This window comes from Mixophyes fleayi, chromosome 1, assembly GCF_038048845.1.
Source record: "Mixophyes fleayi isolate aMixFle1 chromosome 1, aMixFle1.hap1, whole genome shotgun sequence".
Taxonomy (NCBI): Eukaryota; Metazoa; Chordata; class Amphibia; order Anura; family Limnodynastidae; genus Mixophyes; species Mixophyes fleayi.
The window spans coordinates 157652236-157675475 of NC_134402.1; the positions used below are offsets into that span (position 1 = coordinate 157652236).

Consider the following 23240-nt stretch of genomic DNA (forward strand, 5'->3'; position numbering starts at 1 on the left):
TCCGGTCCGCAGTAACGCGCGTTACTGCGGAAAGTGCGCAGTATTGCCAGTAATACGGTACCGCAATAACGTGGATTTTCGTACGCAACCCTATTGGGTGCAAACGAAAATCCACGTTATTGCTGTACCGTGGATTAACCTCGTGGCCCGTTCCGGCGCGATCCCGCGGACCGGAATTGTAATTGAATATGCCCCTGTGAGTGTATTAGTCTAGGGTGGCCTGAACCCTTAATCAGGCCCTGAATCCAACCATTGTTATTTAAGTTGCCATACTGAGAAATGCGTCCAAGTCAGTAGCCTACAAGCATACTGAATGAGTCACTCATTTGGTATTTTTACTGTCCTGGTGCCCCCTGGACTTATATTAAAGAACCCCCTCCCTTACAATGGTAAGGAGGGCTGTGTTTAGTAAATCAAATTGGAGTTGTAGTCCAGGAACATCTGCATATTATATTAGTTATTCCTGCTGTACCATTTTTTGGGTGGTGAAATTAAGTGGATACCACTATTCTATTGATGTCCTACTCATTTTTATTCCACATGCTGTACCTTACTATAGTATTACTGAGATTTTTTCACCCTTACAAATCATAGGTAAAACAAATCTGTAAAATAAATCACAATACATAAAAACAGAACATACATACTAGGTTGATGAAGAAGGTGCGGATCAGAAACAGGATAGAGAAAACCCTGCTCGCGAGAGCTTATAATCTGCATAAGACAAACAAATGATCCCTGAAATCAGTTGAAGTTTTCTTTTAATGGCATTATTTAAAGAAGCTGAAAATAATTGGTATGTTCTGCAGACCGCTTTGCTCACCACTACTTAAAGAGACCTTTTAGTGTATGTACAGTTTCAAAAATTCTGGAAAGAGAATGACCTGAGACTGTAAAAGGGCACTAAGTATGGGCATTTCCATTGCCTTATTCTAGGAAAAGAAACTGAGTTTATGAAATTTCCCAGTAACGTCGTTTAGCATTTGAGGTTTTTTTTTCTTTTTATTTGCAGTGACTTTTTTATGGCACTGACAGTAAAAGGTCAACAGAATGTCTGAGAGAGCAGTAAAAGTATTAATGATATTGACCACAAGATTTTATCTCTCAGTTGCAAAAATGTCTTCAGGCATAAGGCTGTCATAAGAAAAAAGAAATGTGGTGAAATAACACAGTTGTGTCAAATGACGTTTTATCATACTCGGTGACATATAAGTTAAGTCAAAATTTAACTCACTGCCGATGTAGTTAAAAGAGCAGATACAAGAACACTGGTATATAATTTTTTAGATAGCAAGCCTACTTAAAAGATACTCTTTCCTAGTGTTATTAATATTTGCTAATCAGTTTAGCCTATATATATATATATATATATATATATATATATATATATATATATATACATTTATTTATTATTATTATTTTTCTTTCTTGTTAAGATAAAAAAAAGTGAAAAAGAAAAAAAAAGCAAGCGGCAGGTATCTGTGACGCAGGCATCACACAACCATTGAACTAAATACACCTTAAGCTAACAGGGAGGGTGAAAGGTAGCAGTGTTTGAGCTGAATCTGTGTTTTTAGACGAAACAGCACCTTTTGAATGAAAGCACGCTTATACCGACTCCTTAAGAAGTTTAGACTACAGAGCTGTCTCTAAAAACTGGCCCCCCTTCAGCTGAGTCCCATATGTTTCTCTTGGCATCAGCTCTGTGTCTGCTTGGCTGGCGTTAATGCAGGGATATTAAATTGATGAAACACAGAGCTCTTGATCCTTTTCAGTAGGGCTTCTATTTAGGTAATGGCAAGCTAGGGCTCTGTCAACCACCTGCAATTGTCCAAGTTAAAAAAAGGAGGGAGTTATGAAATGCAAGGGAATAGGAGTGGACGAGAGGAAAATTCCTGAAAACATTTCCAGTCTTTTCTAGACAAGAGAGGTAGATGCAAACAGAGTTTCTGGATGCATTGTAACACCCCATAGAGCTTTTAAATTAAGTGTGAATAGGACAGATGGAAAAACAACATCCAGAGACCCCACTCACATTATACCACTTATAATTTCAAAGAAAAAGGGAGTTGCAAAGGTATTGCCACAGCTCCGCAACAACTAAGGAGTGACCATCTCACAATTTTGATAGTGGGGTGATGTACCAAATTATGACAAGAGCTCTGTTTTCAGGCAAGTTCATTCATTTTTTGTCGCTAGTTTAAACAAAAAGTTGTTTAAAAAGACTTTTTAAGTGTATATAACAGGTAAGCAGGGCTTTCTTTCTTCATGTGCTTTTCCCTTCCTACTATTTCCTTTTTACCTCCGCACCCTTGAGGTGCACTTTTAGCCTGGTCACTAAAGATAACCCTCAGCATCTATCCCTGTTTTTCGCACCAACACCGCATCTATCAGTGCACCAGTGCATTGGGCTCCATGTGGGCTTGCTCCCTGTCTGTCCCCTTCCCTTCTCTGCACTCCCCTTCTTTATTCTGGTTTTTGTTTCCATTCTGCTAATTGTTTGATTACTAATTATTCTCCCCAATCTTTTATTGCTATTTTCTATTTGTTCATTACGTAATTTTGTGGTTTGCTCTAACCCCCATTGAACAGAGTTGTAGACTTCTCGTGGCGCCTTATATATAAATGATAATAATAATAACAACAATAATAATAATAATTTTAGGTTTAGTTTAGTATATGCTTTTTAACTTTTATTTTATACAATGTATTATTCTTAAATACCTTTTTAAATACAATATTATTTTAAAATATATTATCAAAGACATTTTTAAAATAAGTTTTCTAAACTTTTGTAGAGTGTCCATCACTAAGTGAATTGATCACTATGAAACACTAATATTCAGACTAGTGAATATATAGAGTGAGCAATGTCTCCACACAATTACTGTACTAGTGTTCCTTGTTCACCACATGTTACTCAATAATTAATCATGCTGGGCACTCATTCTGGGCACTGGGCAATTACTCTTCTATGCTATTGGCAAAAGTGTAAGACTACATCCCACTATGGAATAAATGGATGTTATTTAATTTATATCAATTTGGCCAGATAAGAAAATTCTAGGCATGATACATGTAAACTAATAATGGAATGTTTTGTATACTCTGCAGTGGGCAATGGTGCTTATAGATGCTAAATCATTTATTGAACTACATGGACAAATTCTTATGTTAAATGGCTGCAAATGGTATATGTAAATAGATAATCTACCTATCTACTCATGTATTTGGATATTCTGCTTATCCCAATACTTAGCTACACAGTCAAAAATAACAGACGACAAGGGAACAACTTGCAGAGGATGATTGCCATAAATAAATGGGCTGGTTTTATACAGTAACTAGGTAGAGACAGGCTAAACATTAGGTCAGATCATGCAGCAACCAATCAAAATCCAAGAACAGTTCAAACTGCTGAGTGAAAAACTTACATTCAGATCAGATTACACTGTTGACAGACCTTTAATTGACAGGGCTGACAGCCTCTAGGGCTTCAAATGGACCTTGCCAGGGGGTGAAAAGTTTGTTTTCCTGGGTTGGGTTCATGACCAAGATCTTGTCCATAGGATTGAACTATCAAAGTACAGCAATATTATCATAACCTAAAATTAGGTAAAATGTGCCTTATCTTTAAGGAGCTCTCATACATTTGGGCCACAAATTGTAACAGATTTGGCTCACTGTGGCTTTGCTGCTACCAATCTTCATATCTAAAATACCCCTTGGCTGAACAATAACTCAAAAGGACTAAACCGTGTTGAAGCTTGAGGTACCTCATGGATGGCAAACAATAAAAATGGTATGATAAGTGTTTCCCAATCTTTTTTCTCTTGCAACACAGCATTCCTCATCATGTGCTTTATTGTGCAGCTAAATTGCTCCACCAAGCCATCTGTTTGTGGATGGTACTTGGAGATGTGAAGAGATGTCACCCCTAATAGCTGACACAGGGCCTTAATCAACTTGGACATGAACAGGTTGCCTTGATCAGTGAGAATTTCCTTGGGAAGTCCCAAATGTGTAAAAATCAAGAAGAACTATTTAGCTATGATGCTGGACTTTATATTCCAGAGGGGAACTGCCACTGTATATCGAGTTGCATAGTCAAGCACCACTAGTATATATATTGATGCCCACAAGTGGACCTCATGGGTCACTGGCCTTCATTAGTCCAGTGACCCATAAGGTCCATATCTATACATTCAAAGGGGACCTGCACTACAGGTATTGGTATGAGAAGTGCCCTATACATTGGGTTCGGACAGGTTCTCTGACAAATGGCACAAGACTGGAAATAACTGGCTATGTACACTGGGCCAGTCCAACCTGAGCAGAACTTAATCCCATGTTTAATCTTCCCCCAAGTCTCCCCCACCAACATGTGTATTTGCTGCTTTTAACACTAGAGGTAAATTAACCTGCGGAACCGTTAACTGTTCTACCTTTTCCCCTTGTACAATACTAATTCTACACAGAAAATTTTTAATAACAAAATATGATAGAACTTCTGCAGGCTGGGCGGTTTTTGCTACACCATTCACCTCAGTTCCCAAATGTCAATGTCCAGGCTGTTATTTTTAGGTCAGATCCTTTAAAATCAGGCTCCAGACTGTTGAATCAGATGACAACATGTCCATCCGGACTTGTTTACATAGAAACTCTTTAAATAGTGGGAAGTCTTGCCCCAGAATAAGCAGATACCGTAGCATAGGCGCTATGGCAGCAAACACCATAACGCCTTGGTTTTTAGGGGTAACTGGCAGAAGAGTTCTCTCATATTTCTCAGTCGCCCCATGTATGCAAGGACCTTTACTTTGTGTAACCAAGTAGTTATGGTTTTTGGGAAGGGCAAAGCTGGAAACCAACGTTTCCAGCCAATTGTGCTCTGACCGGTTATTCTTGGTCATATCGCCACTCATGATAGCACTGGGCTCGGCCTGGCACCGAAACCTCAATGCAAGCCAATATCTCAGACTTTAAGCACATATAATAGGAGGCCTGCTCCTCATCCAGATCCATATAAGTTCGCTGATCTTTGCCAGTTAGATATGACACTAGCCTCTCAGTCCAAACTTTTGGAGGCCAATTTGCCCTTTTTGCAACTCTCTCAAAGGATACCAGAAACGCTTCTATGTCATCAACTGGTGAGATTTTCTACAGAGCCAGACCAGGTGGTACATTTCAGTTACGCCTCACCTGGGCTAACTCTTCCAATAAGAACCTGGTGTTTTCCTACTGTGCCTCTCGGGGTAGAGGATTTTGAGCGGCCTAGAACTTCAGAGCACTGGACATGCCCCTGTGGCATTGGTCCGCCCCGTGTAGTGTGACCACACTCTCTTCTCCTTCCTATGTGGCAGTGTGTGCACGTTGTCATGATTCCCAAACTGAAAATGTTTGGAGATATGGTGACATAATGTCACTCATTTAGTGCTTTAGTCATCTCCTAAGCCTTGTTTCCCTTGGTGACTTACTGGTAGAGTCAGCCCTGTATTTCGGACTTATAGAGTTTCTGCATGCATACTATATAAATATTTTGTGCTTTGGCGAGGCCATAATCCCACTTGTGCTTGCCCATTTTCCGTTTTCTGTCACAGAACAGTAGAGGTAGGCCTAGTATGGGGAATGGGGACTAATTGTGTGAAAACAACAATATCTAATTTTTAAATGCAAATTGGTAAATCATTGCAGATATTTATATATTTTACTTTCAATTTTGTAATGGATATTTTCGAATTCAGTATTTAATACATGTAATACAGTAACATATTAAAAATATATCTTCATTAACTAGAGCATACTTGCCCACATTCTGACTCTGGCCTCCAGGAGGACAGGTCATGTTACAGGGGTAGGAGGGGGCATGGTGACATCTTTGCTTCACCAAAGCTTTGCCCCCCACCATAAAATGACGAAATTCACAGCATTGAATAGCGGGGGCGGGGCTTTATGACACGATTAAGCCCTGCCCCCGATATTCAATACTGTGAATATCGACATTTTTTAGAATCCGAGAGATTAGCCTATTCTTCTGGGAGTCTGAGAGGACTGCCGAAATTCGGGAGCCTCCTGGAAATTCTGGGAGAGTAGGCAAGTATGATCTAGCGTGAAGTGAATTTTTAAGATAATCTCCCAGCTTTCCGGCTTTTATATGTGATGGTTCCTCTATGCCTTTACATGGGGAAGCCTATTTAGCAAGTAGAGGATGGTGGGATGGTGATAACAATTGCAATATATTTGTTTTTTAAATGCTTCATTATTTGAATAGAGCATGCTTAATGTTTTTCAACTTTTTTTATCTTTTTAATTTACTTTTTTTTGCCAAGTGGAACTGAAAGGCCAAATCTGAGCTTTCAGTTCCATTGCATATTGACAAGCTAGCTAGCTGGTATGTGCATATCGACAGAGATTTGCCCAACATATCGGTAAATTAAACCTTACTGCTACGGGCCAATATTGCCGGGGGACAGTTAACTATCGTTTATTTGCTCAGCAATATTATTTTGATAAATTACAGCGATAAGGGCTTTTAATCAGCAGTATCTCCGCAAACAGGGACCCATTGATAAATAGGCCCCTAGTTCTTCATTAATTCAAACTTTTCTATTTTTCTCCGTGCTTTGTGCTGGACACTCACATTTGCTTCTTATATTGTAACTCTTGGAAAGAATGCATTATTGCTAACAAGTGACAAATATTTAAATTATTAAAATGAATACACGCATATCTGCACATTGTGGCAACTGCAAATTATCCACCCCTGAAAGATCATTTAAACTAAATAACTTTTTGCTGATTGGCCATATTGTCCTTCACATGATTGTGTGAATTCCAAAAGCAGTGAGAAAAGTCGTCTGTAATTTTCTTACACAATTCAGTGTGTCATGTCATACAAATTTGGCCCACAGTACAGTTGGTATAATTTGGTGCTTGTGTTTCCCTTGCCAACCAGATATTGATCATAATCTGCAGTTCCTTTTGGTTCATATATGCAGAGATTTTCAGTAAGTTTAGTCTAAAGTGACCAAATATGCAGCCAGAATCGCTACGGGCATCACAATATTATATGTAATACGCCACTTAGCAACTATTTTCATATGTATATTGATGATAAATTGTATATACAGTATGTGAAAATGAGTTGTACAAATTTATCTACAAAACTATTCAATGATTGTCACCTGTTAATAAATAGTCATAATGGCAAAACATTAAAAAATAAAAACATAAAATGTATTTATTAGGATGTAAGGAATGTCTACTGTACATAAAATACATTTTTACAGTTGCTCCTGATGGCAAACACATGTCCTAGCTTGCATCCGCAGCCGCCATCTCCAGTAATTGTCACTTACACCAGACCTGTAGATGGTGCAAGTGATACGACTGAAAATCACATAACTGTGAGAAGCCCAAAACTTGAATTGGATGCGGCGCTCGATCTTGACACGCCGTTACTGTACATTGACTATGTGCATGCGCCCATTCCCTTCCCCATTCCGCCCCTCAAATTGTAGACTATAGTAATGGTCACTTGCGCTCGAGAATGAATTGGAAATTGCTGTGGATGTGCAGTGCAATTTTACGCAAAATATGCCATATATAAACATTAACGCTCCTTAATTAATCAGGCCCAAGATCCTTAGATGTACAGCTGGACAATGATCATGCTCAGTGGGGGTAGTCACCTGCAAACTAATAGATATATTAATGTGCTGCACCATACAAATCCTGCCCTTTGCAAATCAACATTGTTTTAATACATTTTTTTTTGACAGTGTAGAAAATTGTCTCTCAGTTACATCTATTGTATTTATGGGCAGACTGAATTACAGTCACTGCACTTACAGGAGCAGATTTTCTATATTTATTACATTCCTGTACAAGACCTGTAACCTGATAAGCCAACAATACAAAGAGACGGAAAGATTGATGGGAAATTTTATTAAGTAAGTGTGAAATAAAAATGCCTTGTTTAACTGCTCTTATGCATAGATATTACTTCTTAAATCCAGATGTGGGTGTTGACAAAACATGGATTTGTTGCTATGTTCTGTATCGTTTTACAGACACTTTATTTTGTTTTGTTTTTAAGAATATTGAAGAGTTTATAGAACAGGTTTAAGAAGTCTGGGTCTTTCCAGTCGGTTTTGAATCTCCCAGCATGCCCTGTTATCTTATAGCTGGCTGAGTGCACTGGAATTTTATAGTTGTACAAATGGAAAGGCAGAGGTGTGGCACCTTTGGCATTGACTGATGCAAGAGATATAGGCGCAAAAAGAATATCATTTTTTCCTTTGGTGCCGACCGTTTTGTTCACATGTTCTCCTAATAAGGTCAAAATAAATGAAAATGGCTTTTGCAGAGTATAGGCTGAACGAGCCAACTGGTAAGACATCCATTTGTTAACATAGCAAATCTTAGGAAAGGTTTACTTTTCATATGACAAGAAACATATTGACATGCCTAGACATTGTGCCAGCCTAATATTACTGCACGGCAACAGGAAAGCGTCCATGATACTGTTAGTTCTTCCAGATGAAATTCTGCACTGTTCAATCATTTCAGCCCCTGAAACCGTTAAAGACAAGTATAATGCAGTAGTAGCCACAGTTAGACAAGTTACATAACATTTTAGAAATGTGCTACCCATAAAATGGAGTAAATGATGGAAACAGATGACTTTATTATTTCAATGAAGGCTTAGTCATACACTTGGGCTACTTTACCTGAAAGAAACTTTCTGAATAAACTAGGCAAAACATGTGGTCTGGCACTCAAGTAACCGAAAGTAAATATTCTGATAGCAAGGATAGACCTTGACAGCACCCAAAGAAAGTGGCAGTCATTGTTTTATAAGTGCATCTGATGATCCATTACCACTTGACTGGAATGTGACATCTGTAAGGTTTTGTAAAATCTGTGTGGAGAGAACCTCTTTGTAGGCAACACAGGGAAGTGCAGTGGTGCAGTAAGAAACAATTGGCAGGGACAGAGTTACTTAAGAAGTTATTTGTAACCACAGAGTTCCCTTAAGAACTGTAAATGTTTAGGAAGCACAGTGTCAAAATAAATCAACTTTTATAGCTTTTCCTGGATTCTAAGTATACAATATATGGCATGTTATTTACATATAAAGTTGCTGTATATCTTAAAGGAAAATGTACTGTAAATCTTCATAGAGAACACTAAACTCAGTCTTGCCTATTCTTCATACCTCCTTACCGGGAGATATAAATCCGAGTCATGAAAATAAGCATGGGCAGGGCAAATATATGCCGATGCTAATAACATCATCGTGCCCCTGCCTGCTCAGTGTTCACTGAGGTTGGTAGGGTTTAATAACGTGATTCGCATCATTGCAGCACATCTCCACCCACCTTGCATGCAAGTTAAACTCTCTTTTAGGAGAACTGTCAGCTCTTCCTGGAGTCTGGGAGGACAAACTCTATTCTGGGACACTATATATTATTAATACATAAAGTAATTAGATGCTCTTGACTTCCAACACCTCCACAGCACTCGTTAAAAGTTGATTGGAAAAAGGCTCTGATTCAGATTTATCTATGAATGCACCAAGCTACCCATCACCTCCCATCAAAAGGAGCAAAGCTTTACACCATACATGCATACATTATATCTGTCATCTTGTATGTGTTCTCATATGTGTTTTCTGCAAAAGAAATCATATGACTGTATTCTAGGGATGATTGAGATTTTCTAAACTGGAGTATGTTTCATATTTGGCCCCAAAGTTTTGCATGTTTCACCAGCGGAATCTGGCACCCAAGAGTTCGCAATACTACCACAGCTACACCACACTGCAGAATGAATTGACTCACAGATTATAAATTCTGATAAATGCAAATGGTCAAATACAGTGTGGAATGGAATTCCATGGCATAGCTTATCACCTCTGGTAAACACACAAACTAAATTCAGTTTGTGTGATATTGCAGCGCAACTTTGCCCTTCTCTGCTGTATATCATTTATTGTGAAATTGTTTGGGACGGCAAGCGGCATTATACATTCAGAGTACAAAGTTGTATAGAATTGTATGTGCTATAAAATTATGAATACAAATAAATTTGGATAGATGTAGAAAAGAGCTTTGCCAATTTTATATGTTAGAATTTCTTCATGCTGGTGATTGTTTCCTTCTAAATATGTTATTCTAACCCTAAATGTGGTTTGTCATTTTTTTTATTTTATCCTGCACAATAGAAAGTAATACTTTTCAAATAGCCAAGATGAGACTATTTTCTGGCATTCTAAGACACATGCACCTTGTCAGAGTTTCTAATACAAGTTATCATGAGACAAAGTATATGGAAGTTATACATTTAGGAATATACCCTCATTTTTCCATAGAAAATACAAGCAGTACCCTCATACGTATTATAAAAGTAGTGCTTCAACACACATTATTCCAACATGATAATAATAAAAATATCCAGCAAAGTGCCCAAATAATTATTCACCATTCAGCCATATTGTATATACCAATAACTGTATTACCCATTTAATTATACCTGACAGGAGAGTGCCTATGGGCCTGATTCATGTTCGGACGAAACTTGCACGCTAGTTACGTTTTGAGAAAGAGTCATGGAACTTGTGCATGGTTCCAACCATATTCAAATCCCAACGTATCTCAAGATATAATTTAAAACTGAGTGTAAGTATGCTCTACTTAAATCTTACTTGCCGTATATACAGTCATGGCCAAAAGTTTTGAGAATGACACAAGTATTTGTTTTCACAAAGTTTGCTGCTTCAGTGTTTTTAGACCTTTTTGACAGATGTTGTTATGGTGTATACTGAAGTAAAATTACAAGCATTTCATAAGTGTCAAAGGATTTTATTGACAATTACATTAAGTTTATGCAAAGAGTCAATATTTGCAGTGTTGACCCTTCTTTTTGAAGACCTCTGCAATTCGCCCTGGCATGCTGTCAATCATCTTCTGGACCACATACTGACAAATGGCCACACATTCTTGCCTAATCAATGCTTGGAGTTTGTCAGAATTTGTGAGTTCTTGTTTGTCCACCCGCCTCTTGAGGATTTCCCACAAGTTCTCAATGGGATTAAGGTCTGGGTAGTTTCCTGGCCATGGACCAAAAATGTAGATGTTTTGATCCCCGAGCCACTTAGTTATCACTTGTGCCTTAAGGCAAGGTGCTCCATCATGCTGAAAAAGACATTGTTCATCACCAAACTGTTATTGGATGGTTGGGAGAAGTTACTCTTGGAGGATGTTTTGATACCATTCTTTATTCATGGCTGTGTTCTTAGGAAAATTTGTGAGTGAGCCCACTCCCTTGGCTGAGAAGCAGCCACACACATGAATGGTCTCAGGATGATTTACTGTTGGCATAACACAAGAGTTTTTCCAGATGCCCCAAACAATCTGAAAGGGGATTCATCAGAAAAAATGACTTTACCCGAGTTCTCACCATTCCAATGCCTGTACCTTTTGCAGAATAGCAGTCTGTCCCTGATGTTTTTCCTGTAGAGAAGTGGTTTATTTGCTGGCCTTCTTGACACCAGGCCATCCACCAAAAGTCTTCGCCTCACTGTACGTGCAGATGCACTCACACCTGCCTGCTGCAATTCCTGAGCAAACTCTGCACTGGTGGTGCCCCAATCCCGCAGCTGAATCAACTTTAGGAGATGGTCCTGGTGCTTTCTGGATGTTCTTGGGTGCCCTGAAGCCTTCTTCACAACTATTGAACCTCTCTCCTTGAAGTTCTTGATGATCCGCTAAATGGTTGATTTAGGTGCAATCTTACTAGCAGCAATATCCTTGCCTATGAAGCCCTTTATGTGCAAAGCAATGATGATTGTATGTGTTTCCTTGCAGATAACCATGGTTAACAGAGAAAGAGCAATAATTTCAAGCACCACCCTCCTTTAAAACTTCCAGTCTGTTATTCTAACTCAATCAGCTTAACAGAGTGATCTCCAGCCTTGTCCTCATCAACACTCTCACCTGTGTTAATGAGAGAATCACTGTTCTGATGTGAGCTGGCCCTTTTTTTTGTCAGGGTTTAAATGTAGATTTTGGGATAAAGTTCATTGTCATGGCAAAGAGGGACTTTGAAATTAATTGCAATTCATCTGATCACTCTTCATGACATTCTGGAGTATATGCAAATTGCCATCATAAAAACTGAGGCAGCAGACTTTGTGAAAAATAATATTTGTGCCATTCTCATAACTTTTGCCCATGACTGTAGAGAGGCAGCGTCTTTTCACTAAAAGGTTACATCAAAGCACATAAAAAAATGTGAATTATAAACTAAATTAACACCTCTTAACAGTATAATTATTAATACAATTATAGATTTTTTAAAAAAAAGTATATATATATTTTAATACAAAGACTATGCCATGTCAGTCATCACTATCATTCGGCACTTGCACTTGCCCTTTAGCTGCACGTAATACAGCTGAAACCAGGGGTACGTACGAGAAACATAGAACTTGAATTGGCACGCCCCTCATTGTAAACTGTACAAAGCCTATCTACCCTTTCCTTCCCAAATCCGTTTATCAAATCGCACACAATTGTGTCATTTGCGTGCCTACATGAATTGCGTTCATTGGTATAAGGTCTGTTTCTGAGCATGCGCAGAGCTATTGATCTATTGAGCTTGAGCTATCACACTAGATATGCAAACAGACTTACATCAGAACATGAATCAGGCTCTATATGAGTATGCTAAAGAGTATAATGCTAAAGAGTATAATAGCCAGCAGACTGCCTGCATAAGTATGTCATACAGCAATGATATATATGTATGTATTTATGCTTATCTATTAGGCGGTAGAGTGCACATATGGTTTTATGCAAGCAGAGTTAGGTGTTGCTATTATACCAGCAGTGCCATGACTATATGTCATCAGAGATGAGTGTCTATATTATACCTCTAGTACCCATAACTATATGCTAGCAGAAGTGGGTGCATATATTATACCAGTAGTTATCAGAGCTACACGCTAGCCCAAATGATAACCGCATTTCCCATGACCAAATGCCAGCATAGGTGAAGACCTATATTATATTAGCAGGACCTTGTAAACTTCAATGTCTGGTCCTGCTGGGATGATTTTATGAGAGGAATGGTACTCTGAAAGAACTAGAAGGGCCCTCTATTTTGCAAAATATTAAGTTCTGCGTGGTGCTGGCATTGGCATGTCAATTTAGGCCAAGTATACTCAATATATTGGCTGTTACTCTTAAAAAGGTACATATAAGCATTATGGCCTACAGATTGTTATATATATATATACACACTGTAATACTATCAAATAGTGTCACCTACATTTCCCATATCACCGCTTCTAAATTTTCAGTTTGACCACTATATATATATATATATATATATATATATATATATATATATTTGATTTATGCAATACAGTTGCATTCTTTTGAAGAATTAAGGATTAAAAAGGACTAACAACAACACATCTGTTCCATTACGCTGCAGCTAAAAAAGGAAAAAAGTCCTACTGAGAAACACTTAAATGAAGATTAACTGTTTGCTCAAATGATTAAGTTTTCCTCCCTACTACATTATTTTTTCCATGGGTACAATTACATGTTCATATATATTTTTCAAATCTTAATTAAAAAAAAAATACTACGCAAGTGGGAAAAATGTGATTTTCTAATGAGGTACACAACATAGGATCCAAATGTGAGCTGTCTAACCCAACATGTATTAAATGTGGCATGTATGCTCTCATCTTTATTATATACTTCATTCTTATACCAAAGGCAAAAGATTATGGAATAAGGGGAGCTCCTTGATTACCTTTTTCTTGGTCATACGTTGATTTTAAAGCTGCACGTTTTCTTGGTTCTTGGACGCCGCATGTATTCCATGCTCTTAGTTCTTGAATGTTGTATAGGTGTGATGTATTTTTACATTGTATTTATGTTACACACTGTTGTGTGCTCTAGCTTTGTCCTCAAACTGTATTTCTCTCACACACACACACACACACACACACACACACACACACACACACACACACACACACACACACATACTGTATGAGGTTTTGCAAGATTTCAAAACCGAAATATGATTATTTGACCTTTATGCTGTGTGATAAAATCTCAACAGTATCCAATGGTCAAACATGTATGAAAAAAAGCTAAACTACACTTAAAAATATTGTTGTTTTTTTTTATCTATAGGCTGGAATGATACGAACAAAAGAAGATGAATTTTTCATTGAACCTTTAGAGAAAGGCAAACAACTGGAAGAAGAAAAAGGAAGAATACATGTAATATACAAAAGATCGACTGCAAAGAAAGTTTTACCTGAAGATATCCCCAACAGATCAGGTCAGGCACAAATTACACTGTGGCTCTACATACAATATCAGACTTGAAAAATCAATTTCCCTTTTCTGCAACTTAGGAACATTTGCCTGATCGTGACTTTGGAAGGCATACGGGGGTCTATTTATGATCCAGCAGCAATAACATACATTTTCTATTACAACTTCTTGCAGAGAGAGAACATCTTGTTTTGTTGTTAATTACCATGAAAATGTCACTGTGGTAACTGAGTGATACTCAGCTCGCAGGCGATACTCACTAGCAGCAGTAAGAGTCCTCTTACTGTTTCGCCAGTCTAGGCTGCCTCTGCTTATGCTTGACCCGGAATTGCTTACACAAGCACAGAGGGAACTGTAAGCTAAGACGAGCTTCCAAGTCCACTTACTCTACCACAAAAAAGAGCAAATAAGTTTTAAAAAAACCCAATGAAGTAAAAAAAAAAGTAAGAAACAGAAAAAATAAGTATTATTACAATGTGTTTAACTAAGGAAAAAATACTTTAGGTAAATAATAAAGAATTTTTCCAATGGGAAGCCTCTGCTATCAACATCCTCTGATGGCAGTATAAATAGGAGAACAGTCATTGATAAATAGGCTCCTGGCAGAAGGCTATCGCCAGCGAATATGCCCTCGTCATGATAAAAAGGCCCCTGGCCAATGCTTTTGCTGGCAATACCTAGCTATAGTATTCACCAGTTCAGGGGGCTTTTTAAGTAGGGAGGAAGTGCTTTGAGACTAGCTTGATGGTGTAACATGGCAGAATATTGAGTTCTCTTTGTAATTGTTGCACTGGAGCCCACTTGGTCTGCCACTGTGACTAACACCATTTTCTATATAACCCATAAAATGCTTTATGGTGTTGGATTTTATTTTATACAGAGAGGAAATTATTTAATCTAGATTACAAACCTTTCGGTTGGTATATCATTTGTCGGCAGCTGGTAAAACACATGATGGATGGTGAATGCAATAGGCACCACTTTTCACATGAGCCTGTACGTACATAAAATACAAAAGAAATCCCCATAAAACCCTTTTGTATAGGAATGAGGAATGATTCTTATACTTAGGTCAGTTAGTGCTCCCATTCACCGTTATGTGAACAGAGCATTTTGAAGATTAACGTGTGTCTCTGCCCTTACAATGGTGTCCCATTAACCCATCAGAAGTGTAATGTAAATGTGATGATGTAGTTGAAACCTATTGATGTCAGTTGTTATTCATAATTTATACAGAGACATTCAGCTGTATGTTCCCTTCCACCCTTGAGTAGGCTGTAGTTATTCTGTTACCTATGAAACAAATTATCAGAACTGTGTTATGCTGTGAATGCCGTATATTATGTTATTTTACATGCCTTTTGGTGTCTGGATTGTTTTCATGGTTCATTATATTGCTGGTAGATTTTCCCTGTCATGCCAATAGAAAAATATAAATGAAGTTATTTTTATGAAATGGGCTGCTTAATCTTCACATATTATTAATAGTCTGTGCTTATCCCTAATTAATATAACACAAATATTATGACCAGTAAACTGTCCAATAACTTCCAGATCAGCCATCTAACAGTGTGAACATTTCTGTGATCCGTTCGACAAAAGTGCTTGTTAAAAAACACTGTGGGCTGTAATGTGCTTATATTAATTACCTCTCGACAAAGTAAAGGCTAGTAAGTGAGTCTTTATCTGCAGGCTTCCTTTGAGCTAGAATGCTTGTGTATATGGTGAGGTTGTCATGACGCTGGGCGGCAGTGCCTTTGTCACAGGTGGGAAACACGCACAACTTAAGGATGATTTGAGTGTTGCTCCTGGTTGCTTGGGAATACCAGACCTTAGAGCAGAAGCTGACACAATAGATCTTCTAATGAGCTTCTTCTGTTTAGGTCCATACCAAATTTTAAACTAATGGGTAATTTAGCTGTGTAGGAATTTGGTGCCTTTATATATATCTCAAACACGAAAATGTTTGATAAATACTGGAGCAATTAATGAATAATATCATTGGGGGTAAAGAACGTAATTAATTATGTCATTGTGTATTATAATCATTGTTCTACTCGTGTCATTCAGTCACATTTTTATGCCCAAATACAGATTTTATTATGTCTATTATTGGATGGTTTATTTCTCAACTTTTTCACGTTAGATTTATGCCATGATTTGGAGTTTAACAATTTACTGACAGATATCACCTACGTCTTGTTTATATGTTTAATGTTTAATCAGCAGCATAAATAATAAAGTAGCACTGCAGTTTCTTAGCATAAAGGCAATAATTTATCCACCAACTCTAAATTTTAAGAAAGTCACTGCAGATTTCCCTGTCGATACTATAAATGGAAATTTAACCGAACTTCATATAGCCTTATGGTCTACACTTCTATGATATTCCTTTTAGCATGTGTAATATTGTTGTTAGTATTGACAACTAAATGGATGATTTCACATGCTGTGTTTCTGTGGTGAGATGACACTAGTTATATTAGATTTAGAGAAACAAGACCAGACAGCCTTGGTCAAATATTGAACAATTGGATAATGTAGGCTTTGTCCTTTTTCTGTACTAAAACAACACATCTAAATGTGTAGACAATCAACCCATTTCCCCTTTCTTCAGAAATGGAACAAATGAACAGACATGTGATCACTCTTTTCCTTCTGAGACCCTAGTCAGACAATGCTTTTTATTGAATACCTTGTAAGAGGTTGAACTAGCCATTTGAAGCTTTCAAATGAGCTGTCATTGTGGTGACTGGTCCTGTTTTTTCACAGCCTTTTGCAGCAAAAGTTGTTGAAGTGTTATTAATGTAGAGGTCAGTTTGAAGATCTTTTTAGTGAGATGAGACCCACCGATTATTCTTTTCTGTGGGAATTTTAGTGTGCAGAAAATGAGCCAATTTGCAGGGGTAAATTATAACAAATTGTCTTCTCTTACTGTCCAGCATGCTTAACAAAGTAGCTGCTGGTTAATTCACAAAAGAGCCTGATTGCATTCTTAAATTTTAATTAATTTGTGTTTTGCCTTATTCAACAAGAAAATTAATACAAGAATACTGGCTTACTATGACATGACTTTTTAGCAGATATTTAATTGTCCCTTTTTCTTCCTTTGATTTGTGCCATTCTCAATGCCGAGTATCACTACTGCCCTCATCACCCCCAGCAAATGACAGATATTGAGACCCTTATATAGGACACAAACTAAAATGGCACAATATAATTTATAGAGACATCCCTGATAATGCATGTGAATAAACTACTCTATATGCAGTATTTCTCTAAAGCAGGAGACTGTAAGTGTATCATAACCCTCAGTCATAGAGTGATTTAATAAAAAGAAACCATTTGTACTAATCATTCCCCACACCTCTTAGATTGTGGGGGAATGATCTTAATGTACAGTTCAGTGCTATATAAATAATAATAATAATAATAATAATAATAATAACAATTTGCTTATGATGGCAGTTGTCATCAAAGGGATGGGGGCAGTCGGCATGCTGAACACACATTGTTAGAACACTTCATTAACAAGTATTAATGATGGTAACTAGTGGTAAGGTTAATTCATTTATTAGTAAGTCATTTTAAAATGCCTTTTCTTGTACACTTCCCTGCCATGGAAAACTACCCAAACAGTATGTACCTCTATTAAATTTCTTCCTGTAGTCATACATGTGAAAATGTTTCTTAATATCTTCCACAGCGGTTACTTGGACTACAGCAAGGTTTTATAATAGGCCTATCATACAATATAAATTGCCATAAGTGTCATATGATTTGTTCCACTGTCTTTGGGCTTGCATTTTAATAAGATTGTTCTGGATCTGGGTGTGGAGATTTTATACAGAATAACCAGTTAACTACTTACATTTCCCACTGTAGTAGGCTATACTTGATATCCTACTACATGGCCAAATAGGTTGCAGCAAGAAAGAGCATTCTCCACATGTGGGTCCAGAGCACCCATCCATCATTCATATTATTTAAAGAGAAGTTGTTCTATATTTTGTGAATGGACTGGTTGGAATCCTCTGTGCAAAAAGGAAAACAAACTCAAAGTTTTATGACACCCGGGAGAGCTACGTTAATATATTATCAGAGCTCATAAGGGAACAGATTTCCACCAATCTATCTGGAATGAAACACAAGTCTATGTACAAGCTCCACATATTTTCTTACTTTCTCCTTTGGAAGGGATTACTTCCATCCCTGTTTCTCTGTGCCTCCATCACTTGGTTAATAAAAGACTATATAACTTATTTGTACAAGCTTGAAGCCTATCACAAGCAACACTACATGGACTCCTGAACATCACATCCCTATGTGTTTGTTGAATATCTCATTCCAAAGCATTAATATTGATTTGGTCTTCCCTTTGATGCTGTAACATCTTCCACTCTTCTGGGAGGCTTTCCTCTAGACTTTGGACCATGGCTGCAGAGATTTATATCCCTTCAGCCACAAGAGCGTTAGTGAGGTTAGGTGATAATACCTGGCTAGCAGTCGGCAGTATGCATTCGGGTAGGAAGCATTCTCCTGTCATCTGGCGATTCCTAATTCGTCTATCAGAAGGTGAAGTGTGATTCATCACTCCAGAGAATGAATTTCCACTGCTCCAGAGTCCTATGACGGTTTGCTTCACACCACTTCAGTCGATGTTTGCCATTGCACTTGGTGATCGGAAGTTTGTGTGCATGTGCTCATCCATGGAAACCCAATCTATGACACTTCCAACAAAAGGTTATTATATTGTCATTGCTTTCAGAGTGTCACACATCGGGGTCTTAGCCGCACTTACCTCATCCGCCACTGTCATATAGGGCTACCTAGGTTCCTCCTGGTCGCCTGCAGCATTCCTGTCCATCACATCTCCGTTTGTAAATAAACACATACTGTTTGTTCTGCTGCATGGGTGCAGCCATCTTTGATGCAGTCAGGTGATCACTCCAGGCCAACCATATTCAGCAGCTGTGATCACATGAATTGTGCAGCCAATAGTTGTTTGGGACACCCTATTTAAACCTGCTGCTGAGATCTGTTCATTGCCAGAACAACACACTTCTCTCCTGAGGATAGTTCTTGGCTCCAGGTTCCAGTTGTTCCTGCACTGTTCCTGATTCCCTGTGTTTACAAAGTGATCCTCTTCAGAGTACATCCTGCTTTACCAGCTTCATATCACTTTGCAAGTATCCTGCATTCTAAAGAGCATATCTTCTTCCAAGCATCCTGCATTATCCGGAGTTCATCATTCTGTAAGTACTTTGTACTTTGAAGCTGCTCATCCTCCTGCAATATTCTACATTCAGCAAGAATGCTCACCTCAGTAAGAAATTTGCACCATCCAGTATCTATTCTGCACTCGCAGTAGCTTTACCGGTATCATCTGTTCTGTTGCTACGGCTGGTTCTGAGTCTCTATGGTTTATTTCCAGTTAAGTGTATCTGTGTGTGGGTTCCAGGTCTGTCCCTTGCACGCAGTCCTTAGTTTGCCATCCCGTGTCACGGATCTCAGTTCCTATTTTCCGTGTGTTTCCGATTTGAGTTCTTATTAGTGGGTTCCAGTCCGTGTGCCTGGCCACAGGAGCCGGGAATGAATTCCCACGAACAGTTCCAGTCAGGTATAACACTGAATTCCAGTCCAGCACGCAGACACAGACTCTGGTCCTTATACTCCTATACTGCTTGTGCTACTTTGAGGACTCTACATGAGCAGAAAGATCATCCAGGCCGCTAGGTTCCGTTTCAGTCCTGCTCCAGCTAGGCTCAAGGGTCCAGAATAGGATCAAGAAATACAGACGACTGTGACACAGAGGCAATTTGCAAGTCAGTGATGAGTGTTGCAATAGAGGACAGACGATTTTTACACACTTCAGCACTTGGCAAGCCGCCGGTACTGTGAGCTTGTGTGGCCCACCACTTTGTGACTGAGCTATTGTCACTCCTAGATGTTCACAATAACAGCACTTACCATTGATTGGGACAGTTCTAGCAGTGGAGAAATGTGAGTTGTTTGAATGGTGGCATCCTAAGACAGTGCCACATTGAAAGTCACTGAGTTTTTCTGTACGACCCATTCTAATGTTTGAAAATGGAGATTGCATTACTGTATGTTTGATTTTATGCACTTGCTAACAATGGGTGTGGCTGAAATTAACAAACACTGTCATTAGACCGGGTTTTCACATATCTTTGGCTATGTATTGTAGCTCAAATGAATGAGTATTCAGATACAATAGGTTGCCTCCAGTTTTATGACACACTAAAACTTATGTTTAGAAAATAATACAAAGAGATTTCTGTCAAATGTTACATTGTTTTATTGTTAGAAAGCTATAGTACAATATTTGATTGTCCATATTACAAGCTGTTCAGACTAGATAAGAAAACTCTGTACAGGATAATTACAATTATTCATAATCTCTTGTTTATGCTGAAAGTTTCGATACATTGTAAATTGAAACTCTACAATGTAACATATACTGTATATGTATTTATAATCAATTTCAGTAAGAAAAAAATGTTTAAAAAATATAAATTGAATATTAGTCTGTTACTTTGATGAATTGTAGAGCAGATTGGTGATTGCAATTTTAAATGTTTAATTGTCTCATGTGACAGGTTACTATATTGTATTCACATAACTTTTGATTCTTAATGACAGCAATAAATGATTTGTTTTGATGCACATATCAGCTGTTCTCATGGGGGAAAGGATGATCACATGATCGGCCCCATTGAAACGGTTTTAAACATAAGCAGATTCTTGTTTTGGTTTACATATTAGCAGCCTCACGGAATTGCATTTTAATGTAATGTCAGCTGATATTACAAAATACTATTAAGGAAACAAGTGTGTTTTTTCATGCTATAACTCAAATGTGATACAGTGTAACTTATACTGAATCATGTGACTCACTGTACTGAGACTCTTCTGCATGTCAGTTTAGTTTACATTTTTGAATCTGCAAAGACATAGTCTGGGTGATATAGGCTTTCATACCCAACTAAAGTTTTATGAGTGGTATATATAGTTTCTATATTGTTGAGAACTAAACAGTTTTGGTGATCCTTATGCCTGTTTAATGAATAGGTCGCCTAATGGCTGATGCCCTCTCCTCTTCCCCCTATTCAAAAAATACACTGACTCTTAATATTTAATTGTAATAAAGACATGGGTGTCTATTTTCTAATTTGTGGCCATACGGAATGTTCTCTATCGCTACTTATCATACTGAATTCCAGGAGTAGTCAACCTCCTATTGTCATGATTTGGTAAGAAAATATCACCATAGCAGCTGAGTGGTACAGCGAAACGGTTCTTACCTCTTCGCCAGTCTTGGTGCATATTCAATTTTGCTTTGACACATCTGAAATTAAAACACATGTTAGTTTAAACTTGCTGCATTTTACTTAGGTGGTAATTGTGCAGACAGTCCCCAGTATGTTCATGGCCTCTTTTTAAATCCAACAAATCCCCTAATAGCCGCCCTTCTCCCTTGTCCAATTAAATTCCTATTGGCCTAATTTCAAACCCCTTCCGCCCTTCCCTGTCTCCCACTGAACATTAACAAACTAACCCATTGTGTAAATGAGGATGGAGGACCCAACCTTGACGCTTATCTTCCCTTGGGTCTTATCTGCCCTCTGTGTTCTTTTCCTGTCTGACTGCTTGATGAACTGATTGAGTTTTGAGCATTATGCCCTCACTGTGAGTTAATCTGATGCATTAGTTTTTTCATGAAGACACTTTATTGATTTATATATACTAGGGTATATATATATATATATGTAAATGTGTATATATGTATATATATATATATATATATATATATATATATATATATGTGTGTGTGTTTTCTAAATGCAAACGGCTTTCAATTCTATTATGAGAGACTCTTGTAACATTCTGACTTCTATAAAAAATAACTGCATCAGTAGGGCTAGCTTCTGCCAATGGTTTTATTAGAATGAAGGCAGCTATTGGCATGCGTTCGGGAGCAATGATTCAGCTACAAAGCTTCTGTTGGAGTGAGTACTGATGTGTCAGTGACTGCCATAACACTCTACACGTGAAATTTTTATGAAGCACAGAACCACAAAAAACCTTATTGGCACTAACAGTGCAAATAGTGAAATAATAGCTGCTGCTTCAAGGATTCTGTAGTCCCAGACATTATAGATGGACAATAGAAAGGAGAAAAGCAGCAGCTCTCACAAATAAAAGTATAAAATTACAATATAAAATATAATATGCAAAATAATATTTAAAAAGAAGATCCAGGGTTATTACAAGACAATATAATCAATAGCAAAAATATTGGTATTACAATTCTTTAGTTTCAAATAAAATTAGATGCTATTATAAAATCAAACTTGTAGGGTTGAAAGTTAGCATTCAGTTAAATAGAACTTTAAATTTTAGCAGCTTCACATATATAACATACACAATTCTGATTTCAGCAGCTTTCTCAAATATCACACGCAAGCACCACAAATAATGGCATGAACTAAATCTCTTTTTTAGGAACCTATAGGTTCCAATATATTTGAAGAGATAGATATTCAGATTCAGGAGACAGTGAGATTAAATGTTTACAAAAGAAGTTTATGCAAATGGTTCCTTACTTTCAAGAACACAAAATGTCCCACTACTTAACATACAAATTTTCTGCTCAAATAGGCCATAGGGTGCTCCTGCCCATTTGGCCCCACCTGGCTAAGTACCGCTCCCAGTCCATACTGTGACCACCAGAAATCTGTGAAAGGATGGACCGCCTTTGCCTCTCTCTCTGTTGTTGCTGGGAACCGGCTGGGCTTACTTTGCCACCGCCCCCTTTTGTTATTCCGAATACGCCCCTCCTGCCACCACTGAGCT

At 37.9% G+C, this 23240-nt stretch overlaps 1 protein-coding gene across 6 annotated transcripts in view; it reads left to right on the forward strand.

The window, feature by feature from the left end:
* The window catches only part of ADAMTS3 (ADAM metallopeptidase with thrombospondin type 1 motif 3), a 186771-nt gene that overhangs the window by 42775 nt on the left and 120756 nt on the right, over positions 1 to 23240 (forward strand). For all 6 annotated transcript variants that reach the window (XM_075202327.1, XM_075202344.1, XM_075202334.1 and 3 more), the window contains exon 4: positions 14217 to 14367. In XM_075202327.1, coding sequence (XP_075058428.1) covers positions 14217 to 14367 — 151 coding nt within the window. The remainder of the gene's footprint in view (positions 1 to 14216; positions 14368 to 23240) is intronic.